The sequence below is a fragment of the Podarcis cretensis genome (assembly GCF_951804945.1).
Source record: "Podarcis cretensis genome assembly, chromosome: 5".
Taxonomy (NCBI): Eukaryota; Metazoa; Chordata; class Lepidosauria; order Squamata; family Lacertidae; genus Podarcis; species Podarcis cretensis.
This window is the reverse complement of record NC_137174.1, coordinates 7,381,734-7,408,259: the sequence shown is the minus strand read 5'-3', so window position 1 is coordinate 7,408,259 and position 26,526 is coordinate 7,381,734. Positions and strand designations below refer to the sequence as shown.

At 43.0% G+C, this 26,526-nt stretch overlaps 1 protein-coding gene across 1 annotated transcript in view; it reads right to left on the bottom strand.

The window, feature by feature from the left end:
- Positions 1–240: 240 nt before the first annotated feature.
- ANO2 (anoctamin 2) overlaps positions 241–26,526 on the bottom strand; it is a 141,234-nt gene continuing 114,948 nt past the window's right edge. Inside the window, exons 17-24 of the mRNA XM_079975130.1 lie at positions 25,241–25,298; positions 24,426–24,526; positions 19,731–19,879; positions 9,234–9,386; positions 9,040–9,092; positions 6,778–6,959; positions 1,883–1,988; positions 241–1,413 (exon numbers count right to left, since the gene is read on the bottom strand). Coding sequence (XP_079831256.1) covers positions 1,132–1,413; positions 1,883–1,988; positions 6,778–6,959; positions 9,040–9,092; positions 9,234–9,386; positions 19,731–19,879; positions 24,426–24,526; positions 25,241–25,298 — 1,084 coding nt within the window. The 3' untranslated portion in view covers positions 241–1,131. The remainder of the gene's footprint in view (positions 1,414–1,882; positions 1,989–6,777; positions 6,960–9,039; positions 9,093–9,233; positions 9,387–19,730; positions 19,880–24,425; positions 24,527–25,240; positions 25,299–26,526) is intronic.

The following is a 26,526-nucleotide window of genomic DNA, read 5'->3' as shown; positions in this document are numbered from 1 at the left end:
TTACTCTTAAAATCATAGAATTGTAGAGTTGGAAGGGTCATCTAGTCCAGTGTTTCCCAACCTTTGGTCTCCAGCTCTTTTTGGACTACAATTCCCATCATCCCTGACCTTTGGTCTTGCTAGCTAGGGATGATGGGACTTGTAGTCCAAAAACAGCTGGAGACCAAAGGTTGGGAAACACTGATCTAGTCCAACCCCCCTGCCTCACAATGCAGGAATTTTTTTTTTGGGGGGGGGGTTCTTGTGGATACACTTCATGAATGGTGCTAGGCACATGTACTTCTGTATGTGGAAACTGAAACAAAATGTGATGATGGACTGGAAAGAGGAGAAAATCAGGCTCTAAGCAGAGTGTTCTTCTCACTCTCTATCAGATATGCATGCTGTGGTCTCTCTTAGCCTTTTCATACTTTTAGATTGCAATCCTATACTCACTTACCTGAGGGTAAGCCCTGCTAGACTCTATGTGACTTACTTCTGAGTTGGTAGGTCTGCTGTTAATGAGAGAGAAACATTACTAAATGTCAAAGTGCTCTGTAAATATTTTGTTTTTACGGTTCTGCAGCTTTCAGTCCAGCCACTCAAAACGAGGCCCATCAATATGGGCTGGTGTACTCTTAAGGTAGTTCTGTGAAGGAGGGGGGGGGGTTCTAAGAGAGGTATTAGAACTCTCACCAAACTATAATTCTCAGGATTTGGGATGGGGCAGAAGAACCAATGCAGGCAAATTGGTATAAAATTACATGAGTTTGTAAGATAAATATACAGCGTGTTTTCACGTAGGACATCTGATTAAGAATACTGCAGAGAAATTTAAAAATGAAGCTTCTGAAAACCAGTATAATCTATTTCTCCAAAACAATAGCCAATCACTTCCCCCCTCAAGATCTAACCAGACAATAGGTAAATTATTATTCGATATGTTTTGTACTGGCTGTTATTTCTTGCACTACAAACCTATATGTGCATCATGCTAGCTCAGCTGTCATGTATTCCTCTCCAAATCTTGGGAGCTGTAGCAGGACTAGAGTGATGATGAGAATATTCAGCTGAAGAACATAAGCGTCTTTCACTACTACAGTTCTCTGGGGACAGAGCGATTATAAGTGGTGCAGATGTGCCCTCAAGGAATCATACATCAGTGTGGTGTGAACTAAAGGATGTTAAGCTGCCCCGTTGACTTCGGTTGAACTGGCAGAAACTTGCCGCTCGAATTCTCCTTCCTCTTGTCTCATTTTTGCTCCTTTGCTTGTCTCGCCTGATAAAGTTTTCTATCAGTTTCAGTTTCTCGTGCTCTTCCTTCAAGAAGAAATCAACCAGCACGCTCTTTTCTTTCTTGATCTGCTCACTGATATCCTTGGGGATGTCTGGGATCATCCAGTCAACAAGCACGCTGAGGAACATTACCAGGTTCTGCATGAGAAATAAATTAAATAAGCAGGAGGAAGACGTGTTCCTTACAGCAGTGAAAAGATCCCTAAAGCACTCATTTTGGGGAGGTATAGCCAGGTGTGTAGTGCTCTCCACCAGTGCCTGGGGTGCATGTGCGCATATCCCCAAGTGTGGACCGAGCGCACTAACCCAGCCCTCACCGCTCTCACACGCTGGGCGGGGACAAGGCATGGAGACTGCTCAATAATATAACTGTCTCTGGGCTGCTTCCAATACTCCATCAGCAATATACTGTTAGCTGAACAGACACCAATACATCAAGATGTTTTAATTCTCTTCTAGTTTAGCTGAGACTGTTCCACAAGGGCAAGGGAATTTGAAAGGGTTAGTGAACAAGGGTGAATAAAAATCGATAGACAAACAAGTACTGCAGGCAGCAATCAATGCATTGCATGTGGCGGTGAAGTAATATAACGCAGAAAGGGTTTACCTGAAAGATAATGACAAAGGCCAAACGGGCAGATAAAACAGTCCAGTACTGCTTAGAAAATTCATACTGGTTTTCAGACCATGGTGGTTCTCTGTAATCCTTAAACCTGTAAAATGGAGCCATTGCTTTAAACTGCACATTCTTGAGCCATATCTGCTACACATAACACAGATCAGTTCAGTTTTCCAGCTAGAAAGTTCCCCAGCAGTTGTGCAATTCAAACCCTTCATTTCCAGCAACAGTATTTGGGTTCTCCGATTATGCTTCAATATTTCTTTTTCACACCCACCAACCACAGCCCCATGTGTCGGGCTGCAGTCATGGATTGCTTTAGCAATTTTGACTGACATGGGTTGACTCTGATAAATCAAGCAACACATTTGCTTTGAGACATTCTAGGTGAAGTAACTGATAAATGGAATCCAATAAATAAATAAAGCTGCCCACATTTCACTGGATGCCAGATTGCACATGTGTCCTCCCTAAATGGTTCTGAAAAGAGCTTTTGTCTGTGCCCAGCAGTGGCAGATGTAGGTGTCTTTTCTTAGTTGATGGGCAGGAGATTGGAGGCGGAAGTGCTGGCATGCCTGCAACACATTGTGGCGCTCTCTCTTTTTCTGCTTTTTTTAGATGCAGCAACCATTTTGTGTCATGTCACTTCCCACATGGCAGCCTCTTTGTGTTAGGCCAGGCATAGGCAAACTCGGCCCTCCAGATGTTTTGGGACTACAACTCCCATCATCCCTAGCTAACAGGACCAGGGATGATGGGAACTGTAGTCTCAAAACATCTGGAGGGTTGAGTTTGCCTATGCCTGTGTTATGCCATGCTCCCCATGGTAGCCATTTTGTGACTAGTATTCATGGAGCTCACTTTCTACCAGCAATTAAATAGGCTTAATAGTGAACAACTATACACTTTTTATGAAGATAAATTTAATAAATTGTTTTATTGAGCTGTGATCCCCTTGAGCTCAGTAGGATTTACTTCTGAGAAAGCATACAAAGGAGAATGGTGGTTAGGCACGTAAATATACCAATTTTGTTCTTAGAAAGAATACAAAAGGATAGAGATATATTTATTTGTATAGAAGGCACAGTTTTAGAACGTTCAACTTAGGTTCCCACAGTGGAGAGTTTCAGAAGAGAAGCATGCAAGGTCTGGCCTATATTTAGTATAGTGGGATAATTTAAGGCTGAGAGAGAGTGGGAGACAAAATATGGAAGGAAGGAAAGAGTTGGACATGCTGAAGTTCCCAGGTTCAATTTCAGTTCTTTTATTCTATTTATTACAAAAGATCTTACCCGCTCTTCACCCTAAGATCCCAGGCCATGTTACAACAATTGCAAAAACAGATAAAACCACCACAGCCATTCCATATGAACCAGAACAGTATAAATTAAGCAGGAGAGATGTGTCCCACAAAAACAAAATATTTTAACTGTTGCAAAGGGGTGCCTCTGCAACAATGAAGATGCTAGGTGCTTCTGGGGACGGGACGGGGCGAGTTCCACAATTTAGGGGCTGACACAGAGAAAACCCTCTCCTGAGCCACCTTTCCCCAACACCTCTGAGGGTGGCCAGAGGACCAAGAAAGCCCCCAATAAGGTGAATAGGGGTGGAAACAGTCTTTCAGATATATGGGGCTTTAAACCCTAACGTGAGTAGCTTAAACTGGGCCCAGAAATCATAGAATCATAGAATCATAGAGTTGGAAGAGACCACAAGGGCCATCGAGTCCAACCCCCTGCCAAGCAGGAAACACCATCAGAGCACTCCTGACATATGGTTGTCAAGCCTCTGCTTAAAGACCTCCAAAGAAGGAGACTCCACCACACTCCTTGGCAGCAAATTCCACTGTCGAACAGCTCTTACTGTCAGGAAGTTCTTCCTAATGTTTAGGTGGAATCTTTTTTCTTGTAGTTTGGAACCATTGCTCTGTGTCCGCTTCTCTGGAGCAGCAGAAAACAACCTTTCTCCCTCCTCTATGTGACATCCTTTTATATATTTGAACATGGCTATCATATCACCCCTTAACCTCCTCTTCTCCAGGCTAAACATGCCCAGCTCCCTTAGCCGTTCTTCATAAGGCATCGTTTCCAGGCCTTTGACCATTTTGGTTGCCCTCCTCTGGACACGTTCCAGTTTGTCAGTGTCCTTCTTGAACTGTGGTGCCCAGAACTGGACACAGTACTCCAGGTGAGGTCTGACCAGAGCAGAATACAGTGGCACTATTACTTCCCTTGATCTAGATGCTATACTCCTATTCATGCAGCCAAGAATTGCATTGGCTTTTTTAGCTGCCGCATCAAATGAGCCTGCATCCAGTGTAGCTGTTTTAAAACAGGACTTATTTGAGCTCTAATTTGAACCCCAGCACAGTAATCTGGTCCATAAAAAAGGCTGATCGCCGAAGAATCGATGCTTTTGAATTCTGGTGCTGGAGGAGACTCTTGAGAGTCCCATGGACTGCAAGAAGATAAAACCTCTCCATTCTGAAGGAAATCAGCCCTGAGTGCTCACTGGAAGGACAGATCGTGAAGCTGAGGCTCCAATACTTTGGCCACCTCATGAGAAGAGAAGACTCCCTGGAAAAGATCCTGATGCTGGGAATGATGGAGGGCACAAGGAGAAGGGGACGACAGAGGATGAGATGGCTGGACAGTGTTCTCGAAGCTACCAGCATGAGTCTGACCAAACTGTGGGAGGCAGTGGAAGGCAGGATTGCCTGGCGTGCTCTGGTCCAGGGGGTCACGAAGAGTCGGACACGACTAAACGACTAAACAACAACAACACAGTAATCTGGGGTGCTGCACTTTGGAGTTTCTGAATTATCTGTACACAAATGAGTGTGAAAGTACATATTTCCAGCAATGAGACTAAGTTATTTATAATAGCAGCATAAATGAGAAATGATTGCTTTCAGCGGGGTGCAACCCTCCCTGGAGCAGCCAGCCTTCCTACATCCTGGACTTGAGAATGATCTCATATAACAGAACTGGGAATGGGGCTGAGTTTGGATCCTGGAGACTTACTACCAATCTGAAGTGACAGCCCTGATGAAATGGACTACTTGTCTGACTAAAGCATCATATGGAGGTATCTGTCCAGTGGCAAATAGCTGCATTTCCACTTGTAAATGTGCACATAATGGCAGTGTTCAATTCTGGTATTATACTGGCAAACTGATCAACCTGATCTGGCCATATTGTAACTTATTAGGATATGGGATGTCTGAGAATTCCAGCAAAAACAGAAATGGGAGTGTAAGTTGTCAATATTTGCTAATTCATCCCATGTTTGGAATAAAAAATCTATCCAGCGAACACTTGTCGCTTTCAGTCCAAAAATGATACATAACTGAACACACCTTTTCCCTTTTATGTTGAAATCACTTTGCATTAAAACATTGTTGCTTTGAAGAAGGAGGAATTAGCTGTTGATGGTTATTACAATTTTGCAGACAGAGATTTAGAACCAAAGGCTGGACATTCCCTGTTAAAAGTCTGTATCTTAAAAATATAGCCTATGAATGAAACACACAAATCTTTGTATCAGACAGCGGTACTTCTCAAAGTGATGGGATTGCCTGCAGTGTTTGTCAAATGCACACCTGGTTGCAAACTCAGGTTTGCTCTAGTGTCGTGTGGATAAGCTTTTAGTGACAAACTTGATGTTGTTGTTGTTGTTTAGTCGTTTAGTCGTGTCCGACTCTTCGTGACCCCATGGACCAGAGAACGCCAGGCACTCCTGTCCTCCACTGCCCCCCGCAGCTTGGTCAGACTCAACTTGATGTTAGGGTCCGATAAATTCATCCTCATGATCTATACGAAAGGAGTGTTTAACTGAGAAAGGTGTCATATTCATTTAGCCTTGAGCAGAATAAAAAAAAATAACCCTTGTACTCTGCAATAAAAAATTTATGGCTAATTATATGTCACAGATTGTTGACAGATTATTGCCACTGTTGCAATGTTCATTTAGAATGAATACCAGATATTTCAGAGTAGTGGATAAAAATGTTGCCCTACCTATTCTAAGAATGCATCACTGGGGAGTGTTTGAATTTGTTATGGATTCAGTTAAAGACACCTTAATATCAAGCGAAGCCCATAATGGGAAATTCCTGCTTCCATGTAATACCATTGACTTGTATCAGGTCAACTTTCTCCCCGAATTTTTTCCAGAAATGAAATGTCTGCATCTATGTGTTTAATTGAGCTAAAATGCAAAGCTCATAGCCTCCCTCTGTGTTAAGAACCCAACTAGGTGTGGAGCTTCCCTGACAGTTTTTGGTTTTACTTAAATGCCTCCACTGAGGGCTCTAAATTTGATAAGAGCAGGGGGAAGAGAAAGGGGCTGATCAATCTTTCCCCATGTTTTTCTGATCAAAATCTCAATCCCAAAATTCTTTTCCACCTGTGGGGAAAACATACTGTATCCATTCAGTCAAGGCACATTCATCCACATTGAGATTTGACTTCTAGAGACTTGAGGAAGAGGGATGAACCTCAATAATGGCAACTCCAGTGAACATGTACACACACTAATAATATTTTAAGAAGGCATCCACAGAATGCAAAACAAGGACAGTGATTTATATGGGCCAGGGACCAGAAATAGGGGCTTGTTCTCATATTTGTTTCCAAATAATTAAAGAAGAAACATTGTGTGTGTTTCCTAGGGAGTCAAGTCTTGGGCACACTGAGCAAGAGCAAAATGTGAGGATCTTACAGGAAGGGCAAATGTAGCTGGAAAATTTACCTTTTGCCTTCAATGACAGAGATCAGTCTTACTCGAATTTTAACCTGCTAAAGTTAGTGGAACCACCTACCAAAACTGCTCCTACCATAAGTCTTAAATACAGTAGCCAGTGATTGGTAAGGCTGCTATACCTGCAAAGGGAAACATCCTCTTCAAAACTTGAGGCTTCTGGCTGGGTTCCAGCCTTGAAATCGCTGACGTTGAAGTATGAGAGAGTGTGATTGATGAAGCCATGCATGGTTCCATTGTGACTATATGCATATTGATAGACAAGGCGCGGAATGAAATCAGAAGTGACGGATATGACAAAGGCCTGGGAGAAAAGAAAAACCTTTACCATATGAGCACAGATATGCATAGTATACTTTGGAGTCAGTTTATGGATGAGGACAGTGATCCAAAAGATATCCAGAAATCCCCAGAGAAGCTGCTTTGTGACTTGAGGACAAGAACTAGTTGGACTTTCAAGTAATATTTGTCTCCACAGCAGTGTGGAAGAGTATCCTACCAGACTGACCTGTAATCTGGCTGTTTAATAAAAATAGATGTGCTGTTCAAGAGCTTTGCATAGGGGGCCTTTTATGCCTTTTTAATATAAATCTTGGATAGATTTTTACTGCCGTCCGTTTGATGTTAGATAACAGTTTATTTGTTTAAAAGATGAGTGAACAAAGAAGGATGATAATAGAAGGATGAGCCTTCTGGCAATTTACGCAATTGAAATTGAACATATTGTTATGAGTTCTTTGGGGGGGGGCAGGTTGCATGCCTGAGCACCCCCCTTCTAATTCCTGGATCCAACATGGATTCAATTGCTGGCATAGCCAGACCAGCCTAGTAATGGCCCACTAAGTATGAGTTGTTAAGGGAACAAAAGAAGAGGGCCGTGAGCCAGATAGAGAGAGGGATAAAGCCTGAATCTGAAGCAGAGTTTTGGGACTGTGATGTGAACTCAAAATAAAGCAGCAATGGAAGATAAGGCTATTGATGGCTTCTAGTCACCATGGCTAGGCTCTACTTGCCGTGTCAGAGGCAGCACGTCAGTTGTCAGGAATCACACATGGAGAGTATGTGGTTGCACTTAATCTCTGCATTCAGATTACCCCTAGGCAGATGACTGCCCACTGTGAGATGGGGATGTGGGAGAAATTTGATTCAGTTCAAATTTATGGGTGAACCTGCTTAATGCCTTTTTGCATAATAGAATGGTTCCTGTTGTTTTGAAGGAGGCAGCAATGTGCAACCATAACTGAAGAAGCCCACTGTGGACCCACAGGTCCAATACACCTTGGTCAAGGCAATCTAGAAGGTGGTGGTGATTCAGCTGCAAGAAGAGACCTACTGGATCTCACAATGCCCAACCAGATTCCCACAGGAAGCCTGCAAGTAGAACCTGAGCATAGCCCTCCGCACCTGAAATTCAGAGCAATGTCTTCAGAGATGTACTGGAGGTAGACCATAGCTATCACGGCCAGTAGACATGAATTTGTCTTTTGGTGAAGCTTATTATCTTAATGTATCCCAGTCTGGATTCAGGCCTGAGAATCAACAGGGCAGTTCCCAGGTCCCAAGAACTGGGTTGGGAATCAGTTCTGTACAGGTTTGTACTCCCTCTGAAGGAGCAGGTGCATAATTTGTGGGGTGCTCTTAGATCCACTGCTTTCACTTGAGGCCAAGGTGACCTCTTGAGGACCATTACCACCTTTGGTTGGTGTGTCAAACAGGGATAACCTTGTCATGGTGCTCCATATATTGGTTACTGCACCATTAGACAACAGTAGCACAGTGTATATGGAGCTACCCTTTCTATGCTACGATGTTAGCATAAAATGCAGCTGCTATGGTGCTTAGTGGGACATCCAGCTTTATACATTTTACACCATTGCTGAAAGAGCTGTACTAGCTACCTGTTAGCTACCAAGCCAATGTCAAGGCTTTGTTGTTCAATATTCAAAGCCTCAAACAATGAACAGACCAAACTGATTTTTGAGGTCTTCTGAGGAGCAACAACTTGGAAGTGGGTCTTCTCAGTGACAGCACTCACCTTCTGGAATGCCTTTTCCCAGGAAATAAAGTGAGGTGGAGACAGTAATGACCTTCAAACACTAAAAAAAAACCCTTTTATGTTTAGCCGAGCTTTCCTGGACTCAGACTCTCTTGTTTAGCACACTGCTCAGTTTAATTTGCGATGTACAATTTCATTTTGTTTTAATCTAGGTTTTAGGAAATTTTTATGGAATGTTGTTGCATTTTTATCATTTTTTAATGTAAACTGCTTAAATAATTATATTATAAACAAATAAATTGATGTTTAAACAAGAAAAGCCTGAAATTCTTGACAGTTTAAGTCAAATCCCCTCTTGTCATAGCATACGTAAGAAGCCAATACTCACATTAATTATTACTGAAAATTTTCCAATGCCACTCAGAATGTTAAACCAAATCCCTGTCAGAGAGAAGAAAGATTTGTTAAGCTGTGCAGTTTCCATTCCTGTTCTCATTGCAAACCAAACTCCAGACCTCATATTTTTCTCTCCCACCTTTCTATACACCATCTTTATCATAATTTTAAATTTAAAAAACGTACCTATATCTTTTGCTCTTACTGTATCTGGCCTCCTTAGCTCGGTGACAAACTTTTTGGCATCCAGGCGAACTTCAATGACATTGTTGAGCAGGGCAAACACAGGAGCCAGAGGAAAGGAAGCGACAAAGAGCGTGACGAATCCAAACTGTATAACTAGAAGACAGAAAAACATTGTTCCTAAGGCCTGAAAAACCAAGTCTGCAATCACTTGTAAAGCCATGGACATACAGTGCTATGCTTATACAATATATATAAACTTTTAAAGGCATGGTGCACACCACTTAGGTCCACAAGGTTATAAACGCCTCTTTGGCAGAGGGCTTGTTTCAGCCACCCTGAAGGAGGTAGCTGTGAGAAAGCCTCATTGAATCTTGAGGATCATGGCAACTATCAGTTGTGAATGACATTTTCATGGGGAAATTACTGGATATTATGGATGAACTGCTTACATTGGCTTGGTCATGCTGGTAGTACCAGGATGGTACCAGCTAGAGTTCACCCCTATTGATTGTCGCTTACCACATGTGGTGGGAATGTAAAAAGGTGAAAAGCTTCTGGGAGATGATATATAATGAGTTGAAAAAAATGTTGAAATATACATTTATAAAGAAACCAGAAGCATTTTTACTAGGCATTGTTGGGAGTGATATAAATAGAAATGAATGTAAGCTCTTTTTATATGCAATAACAGCAGCAAGAATATTATTGGCACAAAAATGGAAGCAAGAAGAATTACCGACGATTGAAGAATGGAGGATGAAGTTATTGGACTATGCAGAACTAGATAAACTAACAGGATGGACTTGAAACTGGCGGGACCAGAAATTCACGGAAGACTGGAGTAAATTTATGGACTATTTAAAAAGTATTTGTGAAGCTCAGATGAAGTTTGTAGGTTTGCAAGAAGTTTTGTGAGGAATATTATTGGAAGTATTGCAAAAACGGATAAGGGGAAGGATGATTTGTTAAGAGATGTAAAGGCAATATAAAGTTAAGAAATGCATAAGAAGTGGTTAAAATGGTGGATCATCAGAGGTGCTGATGGAAGTCTAAAAAGATTGTATAATTTATATGTTAAAATCAATATTTTTATATATATAATCTCCTCTCCCTATCGATTGTCGCATTCAACGCAGCTGATCACAGGATCCCTCTGATTAGGCTCTCTAAATTGGGGATTGAGGGCATTTTTATTCAGGGGATCTATTCCTCCCCAGAGAACCAGTTCCAGGAGCTGGCATTATCAGACTTTTCTTTGGCCCTCATGTTAAGGAGCTCTGTTTAAAGAACTGTGTTGGAGGAGACCAAAGGTCTATCCAGTCTAGCATTCTGTTCTCAAAGTGGCCAACCAGATGCCTATGGAAAGCCCACAAAGAGCACACGAGCACATTAGAACTCTCCCACTTGTGATCTACAGCAGCTAGCAGCCATTTCCATAGTTTAATTATGCATTGTGTGAAGAAGTCATTCCTTTTTTCTGTCCTGAATCTCCATTCACAGAATGACACCACCCATGGTGATTTAAGAAGTACATGAAACTGCTGAGTGAAGTGGTGGAAGGGTTTGGAGTTGGGTGTTTCCAAAATGGTGATGACATCCAGCTACCTGTCTTTTCTAGCTGAAGTGCAGAACCAGTATTTGGGAGCAGTAATTGGTTCAAAATTGGGAAAGGAGTACAACAAGGCTGTATATTGTCTCCCTGCTTATTTAACTTATATGCAGAATTCATCATGCAAAAGGCTGGGCTGGATGAATCCCTAGCCGGAATTAAGATTGCCGGAAGAAATATCAACAACCTCAGATATGCAGATGACACAACCTTGATGGCAGAAAGTGAGGAGGAATTAAAGAACCTTTTAATGAGGGTGAAAGAGGAGAGCGCAAAATATGGTCTGAAGCTCAACATAAAAAAGAAGAAGATCATGGCCACTGGGCCCATCACCTCCTGGCAAATAGAAGGGGAAGAAATGGAGGCAGTGAGAGATTTTACTTCCTTGGGCTCCATGATCACTGCAGATGGTGACAGCAGCCACGAAATTAAAAGACGCCTGCTTCTTGGGAGAAAAGCAATGACAAACCTAGACAGCATCTTAAAAAGTAGAGACATCACCTTGCCAACAAAGGTCCGTATAGTAAAAGCTATGGTTTTCCCAGTAGTGATGTATGGAAATGAGAGCTGGACCATAAAGAAGGCTGATCGCCGAGGAATTGATGCTTTTGAATTATGGTGCTAGAGGAGACTCTTGAGAGTCCCATGGACTGCAAGAAGATCAAACCTATACATTCTTAAGGAAATCAGCCCTGAGTGCTCACTGGAAGGACAGAGCGTGAAGCTGAGGCTCCAATACTTTGGCCACCTCATGAGAAGAGAAGACTCCCTGGAAAAGACCCTGATGTTGGGAAAGATGGAGGGCACAAGGAGAAGGGGACGACAGAGGACGAGATGGTTGGATAGTGTTCTCGAAGCTACCAGCATGAGTTTGACTAAACTGCGGGAGGCAGTGGAAGACAGAAGTGCCTGACATGCTCTGGTCCAGGGGGTCACAAAGAGTCGGAAACGACTAAATGACTAAACAACAACAACAACAATGGAATAGATGAGGGCCATTGAACTGAAACTCAGATGGATATGCTGCTGGTGGGTAGTTTGTCTGTTCAGGAAGATGGTGTCAACCAGTTCAGGTGGGAGTTACATTCTCCTTCAATGGGCAGGTTTGCAGTATGAGCGTGCATGAATTCATCTTTCTTACTGAGATTGGATCACAGCAAGATGGAGACACTGTGGCTGAGTGGTTTACACCATTGTAAACCTTCATGTGGAGTAGATTTCCCTACACAAAGCATCTCATTTTTTGAGGGTTTAATCTCAACTTGTAGACTCTCACAATTCCAGGCACTTGTGCAAGTGTGTGTATATCTATTGTGTATTTAAATAATACCATTGCCTACATCTTTCTTATACATGAGAAAGCATGGCAACAGAAGGGAGATTTTTCATTACTTAAAGCACCATAATGTCACAATGCCCAATGAAATGCAAATTAAATTTCTGGATGCTCTAGAGTGGCATCCACATCAGCAAAGCCTTCATGTGTGCAGAATTTTTTCAGGTGTGTGCATGGAACTTTTTTGGATAAGACTGAGGGACCACATGCCCCCTCTAATGGGTGTTGAATTGGTGAGCCGTGGGACATGAAGCAGGAAATTGAGCCTGAACGCTATCATCCACTTTTGGTCACTTTTGGTCACACCAACAAGAAAACCTCATCACACCAAAGAGTGCAGAATGGATGGACTTTTCTGATTTTTGTAAGAGGAAACTTCTGGATTAGGTTTGCATGCTGCTCTAAGGGACGCAGGTGGCACTGTGGGTTAAACCACAAAGCCTAGGGCTTGCTGATCAGAAGGTCGGTGGTTCTAATCCCTACAATGGGGTGAGCTCCTGCTGCTCGGTCCCTGCTCCTGCCCACCTAGCAGTTTGAAAGCACATCAAAGTGCAAGTAGATAAATAGGTGCCACTCCAGTGGGAAGGTAAACGGCATTTCCGTGCACTGCTATGGTTTGCCAGAAGCGGCTTAGTCATGCTGGCCACATGACCCAGAAATTGTACAGCGGCTCCCTTGTCCAATAAAGCGAGATGAACGCCACAACCCTAGAGTCGTTCACAACTGGACCTAATAGTCAGGGGTCCCTTTACCTTTACCTTTACCTTTACCTTTACCTTTACCTTTACCTAAGCAACTAGGTGACATTGTTCCTTGCTGGCCATGGGTTCCTTTCCTTCTGCCTTTGATTTTGTCTTGCACTATTATGTCCATACTATTAGCCCATAGTTTCATCTCTACCCTATGCTACACTAGCTCTCGCCTGTAACATAGCTCTCCAAAGTTGTATCATAGAAATCTTCAAGTTAGAAGGGCCAACCAGGGCTATGCAGCCAAACTCACTGCTTTGGTTCAGACTATGGAAGGGAACAGTGGTGTTTGCTTTGTGAACATTTTGCCCCTTCTGAAACATACCTCCTTTCCACTAAACTCCTCCTTTTTGGCAATTATTCTCCAAACGATGAAAAACTGTTTGCAAGGCACTGAGGTAAAGGGAAAGGGGGAACACCTTGCTTCTTGTTGACATAACTGAACCAATGCTGTGTCACATTGTGATGCAGTAAAAATAAGGCAGTGCAGATGTGCATCTTCAGGCAATTCTACACATTAGCACTTTGTTACTTTTGATAGAATGCACATTTGAATAGAATATCACTGATTCTTGTAATGGGAATGGTATTTCTTTCCCCCTAAAGAGCAAGAGAGCAGGGAAAATGTGTGCAAAAGCACAGAAGACTGGCATGTGGGTTTGTTTATGAACATTTGTTGACTTCCACAGCAAAAACCAAAACTGACAAAAACTTGATGCAGCGCTACAAAGAAAGAGCCTGACTGTTGTGTGTCTGCAATAGCCGCTAATGATTTCTCACATAATTGATGTATACAACATGCCTCCACAAGATGCGCCAAGATGACACTTTCAAATCCTGCTACATCATGGAGATTACAGAAGAATGTGGCAATATTTCTTTTGTTTTGATGGATTCTCCTGCTTTAGGGGGAATTCTTCTAAATCTTCAGAATTAATCCTGGAAGGCTTAGAGACCCTGAACCTCTTTCTGCCTCGCTTTATATGGATGCTAGACTTCTGACTGCCTTCAGCAGGAAAATAATTAATTCTGTTATATTGGCTTTTTGGAAACTTTCCAACGAAGTACCACAGAAATCCTTGGTTCACGTACTCATGCTTAGTAGAAGGGAAAGGAAAAACTGGATAGCAAAATACGTTCATTGCAATCTAAACAGAAGTTCAGTGACAGACATGCCACTGCAGGACAGAGAATCCACTGGTAGGATGGTGTCCTGCATATCCTTAGAACGTTTATTTGGTAAAGGAATGTATATCCCATCCTTAAAAAAATTCTCAGGACATGAAGCTGGGCTGGAGCCTAGGGTCATTGTTCTTAAGTTTGACTTTCTGATTTTAATCTTCGCTTTCTGTTGAGGAACCAGCCATCACCCCTGACTGCTGCATGGCAATTACGCTGTAAATATCCTGCTAGGTTGCCTTAAAGGTAAAGGGGCCCCTGACCATTAGGTCCAGTTGTGGCCGACTCTGGGGTTGTGGCGCTCATCTTGCTTTATTGGCCGAGGGAGCCGGCATACAGCTTCCGGGTCATGTGGCCAGCATGACTAAGCCACTTCTGGCAAATCAGAGCAGCGCACAGAAACACCGTTTACCTTCCCACTGGAGTGGTACCTTTTTATCTACTTTCACTTTGACGTGCTTTCGAACTGCTAGGTTGGCAGGAGCAGGGACCGAGCAATGGGAGCTCACCCTGTCGCAGGGATTCAAACCGCCGACCTTCTGATCGGCAAGTCCTAGGCTCTGTAGTTTAACCCACAGCGTCACCTGCATCCCTAGGTTGCCTTAAGTCTCAACATTTGCCCTGTGCAGTCTCTTCGAACAGTATTCCCATGATGGCAGCTACAAACTAGACCCAGATGCAGTCAAGGTGCAGCTCGTTTTTGAAGCTCACAAAGTCTTCAGCTAATTATAAAAGAGTGTATTATTATTGATTTTTGGCTTTCAAAAACCCTCTCCCATTATCAAGATCAAGTTATTATTGCAGCAGTATTAGTGTTCTGGCATGCAGTGTGTCCTTACCACAGCACATTTAGTTTCTGTTTAAGTTATATTTCATTTCTGGTTTGAAGTCAGCTAGTGAAATGTATAAAGCATCATGCTAGCTAGTGACAAGGTGCTGCTTATTCTAGCAAGCATTCTGGGCAGATTTCACAAAACAAAACACCTCAATCAGCATTGGCTACCGGGGTAGAACTGCACATTGTAAGAAACAGAGGGGATAGTGCTGAGAAACTGGCCCTTGTTGGGCCTCGTCTCCATCATGCAACTTCCTTTGGGCCTAGATCTCATTATGCTGTATGTTTCATTGCTCTTGTTCCATTTAACGATGTGGAAGGAAAGGCGTTCAAGATAATGACATCAGTTCCAGAGTGACTTGTACTATAGAAGTGGAGGCAGGTATCTGATATGGGCCTGCCATTTTTGTTGGCAGGTCTGTGTTTCTTATTACACATATTTTTGCCTTTCTCGCTCACTGGATCATATAAGTTCTATTCTGAACTTAAAAGTGGAAAGTGTAATGCTGGTGGTCAACAAAAGAGGTTTAAAGACTGTCTCAAGGCAAATCTTTAAAAATGTAGTATAAACACTGAGAACTGGGAAACACTGGCCTGCGCGCGCTCCAGCTGGAGAACAGCCTTTACCAAAGGTGTCATGGACTTTGAAGACACTCGAACTCAAAACATGCTAAGAGGAAGGCACGCTTGGCAAATCCACACCACGATCAACTCCCGCCTGGGAACCAATGTCCCCACTGTGGAAGGACGTGTGGGTCCAGAACTGGCCTCCACAGTCACTTACAGACTCATTGTTAAAACCGTGTTTATGGAAGACAATCTGACTCGGCTATGAGTGATCGCCAAAGAAGAAACTAGGGGTTCCCATGTACTGTTTCAGAATATCTCCCCCTTCTTCATCTTCTTCATGAAATTAAGAACAAGATCAGCAGAAGACAAAGTAAAGTGCATGTATAAATACAAAGAAGATCTGCAGAAGGGACATGGAAAAGAGTTAAGAGCCTCGGACAGAAGATCACCAGGTTGAAGGACCATATGGAATTGATAGAAAGGACTGGCAGAATCCGAGACCAGGGAGAAGAGACGGTGGAAGAAGATTGGAAAAAAAGCTTAAAAGTTATTTATAGAAATATTGTAAAATTAATGAGTGTTAGAAAAATGTTGGAATGAAATTACATGGCTATAGTAGAAATGATATAAGGAGTTAAGTACAGATAAGTTTTATGGTATTAATGGTAAGATAAGGTTAAAATAAATTAAGATAAGAATGGATTTGCTGAAATAATTAATAACTAGAATACAAAAAAGGGAGGTGTGAGGAGGTCGATGAAACAAGTAAATGAAAGACAAAGAAATGGAAAAGTTGGATGTGTTTTCAGCTGTTTTTGTTTTTATTTTTGTTTTGGATGTATTGTTTTTTTGTTTTTGTGTATTGTAATGTATTGATTTGTTTTGCTTAATTTTTTTTTAAAGTTTTTTTTTTCTTTCTTCTTCTTTCTGTAATCTTTAAACTTTTAATAAATATTATTTTTTAAAAAAACAACATAATATCTCCCCCTAACATACAGACAGGTAGAATTGCCCTGCTATCTCTCAGATTGTATGGCCAAAAAGGACCAGAACAGGTGAAGACGGATAATCACACGAAGCTACACAGATTTCAAAACTGAATCCAATCAAGGTGGCATTTTAGGATTAGGCTACATCAGTATTTCCATTCCTTCTCAGGAGCATGTTGCTGCATTTCACCACAACATTTTCCCCCCTTGCAGTTAAAAATTTCCTTTCTGAATTCAGTGACTCTCTCTGTGAGTCCTGTTCTTTTACCCAGTTTTGAAAGTATGCAAACATTCTCCACTGAAGTGCTCCTTTCATCTTCATTTCTGCCTGATGCCCTTTCAGAACAATCTCAACTGACAGCTTCAGTGCTGAGCATCTCAAAGAACTTCCGCTCCATCTGGGTGGTCTGTGTCAATCAGCAGTGAACCTGACAGCTGAATTTAGTGATACGTACTGTGCACCACAGGGAGAAGAAGGTTTAATTTTACTCTGGCTTTCCATCTTTCTTGAATCTCATAGCCAGCACTCAGCATATTGTGCCGCATGGTAAAATTACAAAGCCATTAATATTAAAGATAATCAGATTCACCTGCTGGAATATATATGTGTGTGTAATTGGAATAAAAATATTTAAATTGTACCTGAAGCCAGAAATAAAGAGGGAGGCCACTGATATTGGGCTGAGGGCTTAGATTGCAGCAAGAACCTGAATCGCTGTGCAAGCATAGGCTGAGGCCAGGGTAGCCTTGCCACCTCCTCCTAACCTGTATGCTATAGGCAAGCCAAACTCTGCCCCAAGCACAAGCAATGGGTTTTCCTGAGTGTGTCTGGTTCCTCATCTGTTGGTTAAGGGAGACTCATCTCCCCAAGCCCCACGACTCCGAATGTGTGGTTTGAGTGGGTCTCTGTGGAAGGCCTTTTTGCAATGGCGCCTCTCCATTTGCATATACTACCGTTAGGCGTTATTCTCTCTCCTGTTTAATTTCAAGCTGTTAAATTAGGTTAGTTTATTCTGATTGTTTTATGCAATGCCATATGGATTTTTTTTTACTTTTTAAAATACTTTTTATTGTCATTTTCCAAAAAAACAACAGCAATCTTTACATTCATTCTTAATATCATCTTATTTACATTGCACTAAATCGCGCTTCAACTTCCTTCCCTCCCAGTTGCGGTTTTCATAATATACATCTCCTCTTACAGTTTCTTCTGCTTTTCTACACACGTCACAAGAGTTATCCTAGTCCTGCTGTAGCTCTTAAGCTTCTACAGTTCAATTCTATATATGTCATAAATTTACTCCATTCTTCTGTGAACTCTGTAGTTCTTAAGCTTCTACAGTTCAATTCTATATATGTCATAAATTTACTCCATTCTTCTGTGAACTCTGACCCTTTTTGGTGTCAAATTTTGTTTATTATTATTGCTAATTCAGTATATTCGAAAAGATTTGCCTGCCACTCCATAACTGTTGGTATCTCTGATGACTTCCATTTTTGTGCTACAAGGACCCTAGCTGCCACCATTGCGTATTGAAATAACTTTTTTATTTCGTCCCCTATTATCCCTAATAGGAATGCCTCCGGTTTTTTTTGGAAGGTGTATCTGAAAAGTTTCTTTAATTCATCATAAATCAGGTTCCAAAATCTTTTCATTTCTCGCATACCCACCACATATGATAAAGGTCCCCATCTTTATTTTTACATTTCCAACAAACTTTGTTTCCCATTTTGTACATTTTCGCCAATTTGACTGGGGTAATATACCACCAAATATGGTGGGGTTTTTTTACTTATTGACCTCATGAGTATTTCTAATTGTTCCTAGTATAAGGTTACCAGATTTTTTTTCAAGGAATCCAGGGACACTTTTTTTTTTGAAAAGAGAAAAAAAAAGTTATAAAAAAGCTTGTTTTTTTTTTTTAAAAAGAAGTAATATCTTCTCTTCTGTAGTCTTCTCTGTTGCGCAGCCTTCCTCTGGGCCACAGCCTGTTCTCTTGGAGCGCTAGCTGCCATGGAGTAGGCTCGGGTCAGGCCTGGGCTCAGCCACATGTCCTTGCCCTCCCCGTGCTCTCCTATCTCTTCCCCTCAGGGGCAGCAGCAGCAGCAGCAGCAGCAGGGTTGAGGGTTCCCTCTTTTTTCTCCTGCCTCTTTCTCTGTCTTCCTTCTCCTCTCTCCTCTCTCCTTCTCCCTGCGTCAGCTCTCGGGTTTACCTGGTCTTGGAGCGCTGCTGGGCAGTTGGCTGGGTGGCTGCACGCTCTCGTGCCTGGCTTGATTTGAGTCGCAGGAATGTGTGTGTCTGCGGCTTCCCAGTTGATGTGCTGGGCACAGTGGCGTAGCGTGGGGGGTGCAGGGGGGGCCAGCCGCACCTGGCGCAACATTTGGGGTGCGCGCGCTCGCACTTGCAGCTCTCTGCCCCTACCTGGCTCACTCACTCTCTCTCACTGCAGTGCTGGCTGTGCGAATCCGATCCGAGCTGCCGGGTCGCCGCCCACTGTGGAGGGGGAGGGTGCCAGGCGTGCGTTGCGGTGTGCAGCGGAGCGGAGAGAGAGCGACTATCTGGGGGAGGGACAGTGCAGCGGCCGCCCAGAGCAGCGCTGAGCGCGGGAGAGAACCACACCCGACCAGCCCAGGCAGCAGCAAGAAGAAGCTGGCAGAGGCGGCAGGTTAGGGGTTAGGGGCGCAAATTACTTGCCTTGCCCTGGGTTAGGGGGCGCAAATTACTTGCCTTGCCCCGGGTGCTGACAACCCACGCTACGCCGCTGGCCGGGCACACCCCTTGGCAGCGGCAGTGGCAGCCTCAGCAGCCCGGAGCCAGCCTGGTAGCGCAGTTGGCTCTGGATGGCTTCAGGAGCTGCTCACTGCCATGGCGCCCACCATTTTACCTTGCCAGAAGTCCCCATATGATGTGTCTTGCACCGTTGAACCAATCATGCAACATTCATTCCCTACTAACAAATCTACAACACTTAAAATATAAATCCGGGGACATTAAATGAAATCCGGGGACATTCCAGGGACGGATTTTGTCCGGGGACAGATTTGTAAATCCAGGGACTGTCCCTGGGAAACGGGGACATCTGGTAACCATATCCTAGTAGGTTTTTAAAAAAAAATGTTTTTAAAGAACAGGAGTAAGTTCTGCATGCTTTATAAAAGTTCTATAAGCTTTTTAGAAAAAAGACGGCTTTGATACTAGCGGATGAAAAGAGATATTTCAAAAGCCTTACTCATTTCCATGTATTCTGGGGTCAGCCCAGTAAAAGGTTCCAAGGCGTGGTCCAGCTCCCATTGCTGAGGTGGTTTGGAAGGATCAGATTCATTTGTCTTCGTCTCAGGCCTCTCATCCTTTAGCTTCCGGAACAGTTTTTTTAACTTACTGGGGAATAAAAGAAAAATGTAGGCAATAAATTTAATTAAAACAGGTTGGGGATCTCAAACAAAACTTTTAACAGCCTCACTAGTTGCCCAGGGAAGCAGCTTAAAAGAAAAGCATTATTTTTTGTTTTATGTAGCAAACATAAATGTGTGTGGAAGACGCTCAGGCCTCACTGGGTCCTTCCATTTCATCATCACAACCATCCTGAGGCTGAGATGACAACAAACCAAGGAGCTTTCTGGCAGTTCACCAGGGCATAGCTGTCAACGTTTCCCTTTTTTAAAGGGAAATTCCCTTATTCCGAATAGGATTCCTCACAAGAAAAGGGAAAAGTTGACAGCTATGCACCAGGGATGTGAGGTAAGAGCTCTCACTGCCTGAATTTACTTAAATAAACACATAAAGCATTGTCTGGAAAATAAACTTTGGAGTATAATAATCAAGTATTCTCCAGGAATGACACCAGAGATACCAGCTTAAGGACACCCATGAAAAAAGATGCTCAAAGAATGTTTCGCATGCACCATACTTATGAGTAAAAATCCAGGTTAATCCTCTGCTGCCAGGATCTTAACAAAGGGCCACGCTAAACCTTCCTCCCTGCAGTCTGCAATAAATCCCTTGAACCTGAAGTATGCGTGCTATGCAAAAGAGATTATGATGGAGTGATGGGTCTATTTATTAGCTACCTGTTCAAACAAAAAAGTTTTCTTTTACACCTAACCAAAGTGGGGAAGTAATGGCAGGTATTTGTAATAAAAAACCATCAATTGAAAACTTCTTTGAGGGTGGGGAGCTGGACTTACAGTGCAATGCCAGTGGTGTCCAAACTTTTTTCACAGTTTCTTTCACAGTTGAGCGTTTTTTTAGGATTGAAGTTGTTGAGGTTTTGTTAGGATTTTACCCCACGAAATAAACTGCCACAGGGGCCGGATTAAACCGACCAGCGGGCCGGATTCGGCCCCCGAAATGGACTCTGGTGCAATCCTATGGATGTCTACTCAGAAGTAAGATCCATTTCTTACTCTCAGATAAGCGTGTCTGAGGGTGGTCTATTATTAGTAATAGTATTTGGTTGTTGTTGTTATTGTTTTTTTCTCCCTCCCCCCCTTTCCTTGTTAACTTTGCAAATAAAATGATAATGATAATGATAATGATAATGATAATGATAATGATAATGATAATGATAATGATAATGATAATGATAATGATAATAATAATAATGTGTGTGGATTGCAGCCCCCATATTCTTAGTTTTGTTAAGAATGGGAAAAAAGAGAGTTGGATCTCAAACTGGTGCCATATGGAGAATTGAATAAAGTGAAGAAAAATGCACAATGTGCTTTGACGAATATGTCTTCATTGAGGTTGATGATTCAATCCCTTCCCCTGTTGCTACAAGGTGCTTTGCCAGTTTTAGTTCTCAGGTTGCTTTTCAGATCCCATCTGGGATCACATCTGAGGAAAGCATATTTGTCAAAAAAAGGGGGGAAGAGGGTGGGGGGGAAGCACTGGCTAGTTCCCTCCAGTATAATGCATTTGCCATTACCAGTCTGAGGTTCACTTTTCATTTTTGCGTTTCTGGCCATTACTGGTGCCACTAACGTTCTGTTTCATTCTTATCTCCCTCTGGCAGGATGCCTAAAGTAACTATAATGAGAGCCAGTACAGATCATCACTGTGCAGACCTAAAATATGATTAACAAATAACCCCCGTGAGTACATTCTTGGCCGTGTGTCCTGGAAGCCCTGCTCCCTGCCTTGCAGGCCTTTTTTTCCACCTGGCCTAGGAGGGCGGGGACTGGACTGACTCCAGCTACAAAAGCTGAGACTGCTGGGCAGACCCTTGGGCTGGGGTGTTGTTTGGTGTTCTTTGTTGGGTGGCACACACCACAAAAAGTGGTGGAGAATAGTTTGTAGATATTCTACAAACTAAGCACTACTAAGCAGAGCTGGCCCAGTCATTAGGCAGGGTAAGGCTGCTGCCTCAGGTGGCAGAGCCCCCCAGGCAGCATGCCCAGCGGGTGCCTTGCCTGCCTTGCCACCTCCCCCAGTGGTGAAGAGCCACCTCGATCGGTGCCAAATTTGGACAAGATCATAATCATAATTTATTATTTATACCCTGCCCATCCGGCTGGGTTTCCCCAGTCACTCTGGGCAGCTCCCAACAGATTAAAAACAGAATAAAAATCAAACATTAAAAACTTCCCTAAACAGATGTCTTCCCTAAACAAGTCAGATAGTTGTTTATTTCCTTGACATCTGATGGGAGGGCGCCACTACCGAGAAGGCCCTCTGCCTGGTTCCCTGTAACCTCACTTCTCGCAGCGAGGAAACCGCCAGAAGGCCCTCGGAGCTGGATCTCAGTGCCCGGGCAGAACGATGGGGGTGGAGACGCTCCTTCAGGTACACTGGGCCTAGCCGTTTTGATCAGACCCATTTTGAGCGAGATCTCAACCAAAACTGTGAGAAAGAGATGTTGTGGAGTGTGCAAGATCTCACACGATTTGAGGCAAGATTTTACCCAAAATTGGTGTGACCTAGCCCAAAATTGGCTGTGATCACTGCCATGGCAGGAGGGGTCAGAAGCAGTGATGATATTATTATTATTATTATTATTATTATTATTATTATCATCATCATCATCATTATACCCCACCCATCAGATGTCTTCTAAAAGTCTGGTAATTGTTCTCTTTGACATCTGGTGGAAGGGTGTTCCATAGGGCGGGTGCCACTACCGAGAAGGCCCTCTGCCTGGTTCCCTGTAACTTGGCTTCTCGCAGTGAGGGAACTTCCAGAAGGCCCTCAGTGCTGGACCTCAGTGTCCCGGCAGAACGATGGGGGTGGAGACGCTCCTTCAGGTATACTGGACTGAGGCCATTTAGGGGTTTTAAAGGTCAGCACCAGCACTTTGAATTGTGCTCAGAAACGTACTGGGAGCCAATGTAGATCTTTCAAGACCGGTGTTATGTGGTCTTGGCGGCTGCTCCCAGTCACCAGTCTAGTTGCCGCATTCTGGATTAGTTGCAGTTTCCGAGTCACCTTCAAAGGTAGCCCCACATAGAGCGCATTGCAGTAATCCAAGCGAGAGATAACTAGAGCATGCACCACTCTGGTGAGACAGATTTCACCGTCTTATGGAAACTCTCTTGACTTCCCTCACTTTTGCTCAGACATCTTTGCCAAAGCATTCCGAAATACGTGCCTCGCATTCCTGCTACAGATAGCATTGAGAGGCCACCTTGTTTATGACAGAAGGCTCCTCCCAGTACTGTATCAAACACCTTTTTCACACGTGTTCCTAAAAAATTGCAATATCACTCTCGTTTTTAAATGTGTTGCAAGTAATTTATGTTAATCAATTTACTCATAAGGAACTAGTTTGTTAGGGGAAATAAAACCCCAGCACCATTTCTCTTATGCTAATTAAATTTGACAGTTGAATTCATTCGTTTGTTTGTTTGTTTCAGTATTGTTAATTTTGCTCACTACTATTTATAAAGCTGGTTTTTTTCCCCTCCATGGATGTTATGTTATATCAAATACTAATGTATTATATGATACTCTCCACCCCCACCCCGCTTCCCCCCATATAGTATCATGTATTGTATATTTTTCTTTGTTGTGAGACCTTTGGGTGACAAGCAACTAATAAGTTTAAACAATAATAATAATGTATGCAAGCAATAGTAATATTTCAGTAGGCTTTGGCAAATGGGATCATCTTAAGAGATGGTCCTGGTTGCGGGCAGGCTCTCAACCTGGTCCCCCCCCAGCATGGATGGAGCTATCGCCCTCATGCTGGGGTGGCACCACAATCACCCAGGGCTATTGCCCAATCATGTCATGGGGTGATTGTGGGGGAAAGTATAAAAGCAGCAGCGCGACGTGTGCCAGTCTCCTGCTTCGCACTGCCAAACACCCGCCCACCCTCCCTTTAATTTAGATCCTTTGGCCTTGCTTTGGACTTTGGTTGGTTGCCCGGCTTGAGTCGGGGGCCGGGTAGGAATTTTTTCCATTTGGCAAATTGGCACGGGCCACTTGGTTTTTGCCTACCTCTTAGAAATCGTCACAACTTAAGGTTTGGCGGTTAAGCATTGGCTTATTGTGAATTGGGGAGGGGAGGCCGGCCATCACCTGCCCCTCCAGTTTCAAGGGTATTCCGTTAAAGGAATCCAGGGCCTGGTTCCTGTCCAAAGTCCGCTTGAAAGGTGAGGGCCATGCCAGGCCTCTGGGAACACCAGGGGAGATGCAGGTGGGTTCCCCCAATTTCCTTTTGGGTGGTTTACCCTTACAGACTTCCTGCAAAAGGGGCAGGAGTCAGATATAGTCTTGCCAATGCCTAAGCCAATACCGCTCTCATTCCTGTAATCAATAAAGTTGTGGCCAAATTTCTGCCCCAAAACCTTAAACAAAATATCTGTGTCCATGTGAATTTATTTATTCTTATGGGGGGTCAGCTTGGGGGTCTTGCCACGCAAACCAAAAGTCACGACATGATACCTTACAGAAACAAGAGCATGAATGTGAATGAAATACATACGGAACTCCAATTTCAAAGATGTTATTTTGGATCAGCTGTTTTCCCAACATGATAATGCTCAGCTGAATGCAAAGCTCCATCAAGCAGCCTCCAGGAGCACACTAGAGGGCAAGAGAAAGGGCAAGGGGGAGACACAACACCACTAAGTAGAGGTTTCCAGAGACTGGGTAATGCAGGGGGAGGGGCAACACCCGCAGTGCTATTGCTTGCCACTGCCGCAAGGCATGCAAGCAATCAGGCATTCCCACATATTTGCCAAGCATCAATCTGAGCTTCAGGAAAACGGCAGCTTTAGAAAACCCAGCTGATAATAATGACACCCTTATATGTTTTTGCCTCCAGATAATCAGAATTATAATATTACATACTTTCAAGCAGCATAGCAGATTTAGGAAATATCTATTTTTTACTCATTTCCCCCCCATCTTAAATCCAGTTCATCCCATTTCTATACCAGTTTGAGTTCTGTGTGTGTATTTAATGAAAATTCAGCAGCCTTTTAGTCTATGTTTCTCCTGGTGCACATTTTTGTATGCCATTTTACCTAATGTAACACATTGTACAAGCAATTATCTGTAATAGTATGTATATATATACATTTCTATGCACACTTTCTCCTAATACATACTTCTGTGTATGTTTCTTGGTTAGTGAACTACACAGCAAAACTCAGAGAAGAGAATATTTTGAAGGACAGCTGTGTTCCCATATTATTTTGGATGCGTGAATTCAGTTAGATTCACGTTAAAATGCAAAGCAAACTGAATCCCTCTCCCTTCTCTATTTCAAAGTAAGATTTAAAACTGGATACTTACCTCTTCCATTCGATAACCAGCAAATACATACACATAATGTCCAGGTCGGCCTACAAACCTGAGAACAAGAACACACATCTGGATTAAATCAGTATTAGAACGATTAATTACTTTGTGCAGCCAAATGATGAATACGGTTTTAAAATAAATAGAGGACCACTATATTTTATAACTAACTAAGGCTGCAATAGTGAGACGTGGGTGGCACTGTGGTCTAAACCACTGAGCCTAGGGCTTGCCGATCGGAAGGTCGGCGGTTTGGATCCCCGCAACAGGGTGAGCTCCCATTGCTCGGTCCCTGCTCCTGCCAACCTAGCAGTTCAAAAGCACGTCAAAGTGCAAGTAGATAAATAGGTACCACTGTGGTGGGAAGGTAAACGGTGTTTCCATGCACTGCTCTGGTTTGCTAGAAGCGGCTTAGTCATGCTGGCCACATGACTCGGAAAAACTGCAGACAAACGTCGGCTCCCTTGGCTAGTAAAGCGAGATGAGCGCCGCAACCCCAGAGTTGTCCACGACTGGACGTAATGGTCAGGGGTCCCTTTACCTTTTAAAGCTGCAATACTTAGGATTGTGTGTGAAACCCAAAGACAGCTAGCCCACCATTTCCAATGTCCTGGGAGGCCTGAGTCAGCAGGGCAGAAGTGTGGGTGGAAGTGTGACCCCCCCCCAGTTCCCCTGCTTCCCATTGGAAGCTGGTGAGGTGAGAGGAGATGCGGATAGACTCCTGAGCATGTCTAAATCTCCCCCCAGCTTGAGTGTGTGTTAGGGGACCAAGGAAGCTTTGGATCCACCCCTTCCTGGTCTTTCTCTGGAATGTCTCAGAAACATACCCCTACCGAACTCTTGAGAGAGGATTCAATCTATCCAAGACTGCAGCCTTAGGCACACACACACACACACACACACACACACACACACACACCCTTTCTCCCTCCCCCCCAGTTTCAGATGGTAATACAACTATATTAATATAAAATTTAAATTTTAATTTTTTAAAAATTTGTTTTATTGCAAAGTGAATACATCAATACAAAACCACACATAAAGAATAATATGGAGAAAGAAAAAGTAGAGAAGAAAAAGGAAAAAAAAGGCAAAGAAAAATAGACAGTAAAAGAATAAAGAAAAGTATAATATTTCAATACGATAAACACTATTTTACAAAATAATAGGAATAATAGACTTCCATCACTCTCACAACACTTCCTTTCACATTTCACATTTTATCTGTATTTCAGTATTATTTTCATCTTCTTATATAGATATGTATGTTTCTCCTTTTC